This window comes from Oryzias melastigma, linkage group LG6, assembly GCF_002922805.2.
Source record: "Oryzias melastigma strain HK-1 linkage group LG6, ASM292280v2, whole genome shotgun sequence".
NCBI classification, from domain to species: Eukaryota; Metazoa; Chordata; class Actinopteri; order Beloniformes; family Adrianichthyidae; genus Oryzias; species Oryzias melastigma.
Window position 1 is genome coordinate 18,368,930 of NC_050517.1, and position 1,271 is coordinate 18,370,200.

The 1,271-nt window shown below is 38.2% G+C and overlaps 1 protein-coding gene across 1 annotated transcript in view; it reads left to right on the forward strand.

Moving 5' to 3' along the window:
* Positions 1 to 317: 317 nt before the first annotated feature.
* The window catches only part of dnaja (DnaJ heat shock protein family (Hsp40) member A), a 3,121-nt gene continuing 2,167 nt past the window's right edge, over positions 318 to 1,271 (forward strand). The window contains exons 1-2 of the mRNA XM_024282151.2: positions 318 to 563; positions 902 to 1,043. Coding sequence (XP_024137919.1) covers positions 912 to 1,043 — 132 coding nt within the window. The 5' untranslated portion in view covers positions 318 to 563; positions 902 to 911. The remainder of the gene's footprint in view (positions 564 to 901; positions 1,044 to 1,271) is intronic.

Sequence of the window (1,271 nt, forward strand, 5' to 3'; positions counted from 1 at the left end):
TTTGAATGTTTATTCATCTAATGTATATAACTTTGTAAGTTTCTCTGAATTTCAGATAATAAGCGACTAGCAATGCACGTTTAACAGTGCATACCTATCATTGTTGTGAAAGCAATTTTCTGTTCATTTTTGTCCTAAAAAAAAGTACATGTACACATCTGAAAACTAGCATAACATGCTATGAGCTTCGACCCTGATTACAAAATAAAATGTATCGTCTTACAAAAGGAGCACTAAATAAAAATACAGGTAACATAAGCGTTTGAAAGTAGGTCAATATATGTAAGGAGGTGAGTGTGTCAGCTTCACCGCTCCCTCTTCTCTGGTTCTTTCTAGACTCCAGGCTCCCAACCGACGACACTTCCGGTTTCCCTCGTCGAGCGCTCCAGAAAGTTCTTCACAGCCGCGCGGCTATAAGAACACGCAGTCCTTCCCGGTCAGACCCACAGTACCTCGCGCTTCAGCACAAACACATACAAATTTTATAAAAAGCCATTGGCTGGAAGACGCCTCTGTCGACCATAAAGAAAGACGATATTTAGCTTTGAAGCTTAAATAAAAAGGTAAGTTAACTAAACAGCTGTTAGCTAGCGAAGTTGGCTTTTTCTTTGAAATTTCTGAAATGCCTGTTTGTTACCTTTGCCAACAGCGTTAACCTAACACTTTTTGCTGTTTAGTTTTTAAATAACACTGTTTAAATTGGTTTACTTTACTTTATAAGCATTTTTAAAATCAGAAACTCACGAAACAATGTAACGTGCTTCCTAATGTTTAATATTGAATTAAAAAACGTAATATTTAAACCCGTTTGTATTTTATTTTTATTAAATTATTATTTATTTAGTTTTGTCTGAGGACCAACATGTTGTACTGATCGGCATATTTGCTTTTCCGAGTTTAGCTTAGCAACGATGGTTCACGAAACCGGCTTCTACGATCTCTTGGGTGTTAGCCCAAACGCGTCAGCAGACGAAATCAAGAAAGCCTACAGAAAGCTGGCCCTGAAATACCACCCCGACAAGAACCCGAATGAAGGAGAAAAGGTGAGGGGAAACGGGGGACTTGTTGCGGGTGAGCTGGTGGGGACTAGGAACGACGCGTAATGAATGTTTGTGCGGAGTCGGAGAACTTTCTGGAACATCAGGTCTGCACCAGGACATTGGACTACAAAAAAGACTGCTGTAGATATTAAAACCATACGAAATATTCTAAGATCGATTAATTGATAGAAAAGAAACTGTATATTGTATTATTTTTTATATTTTTGACTT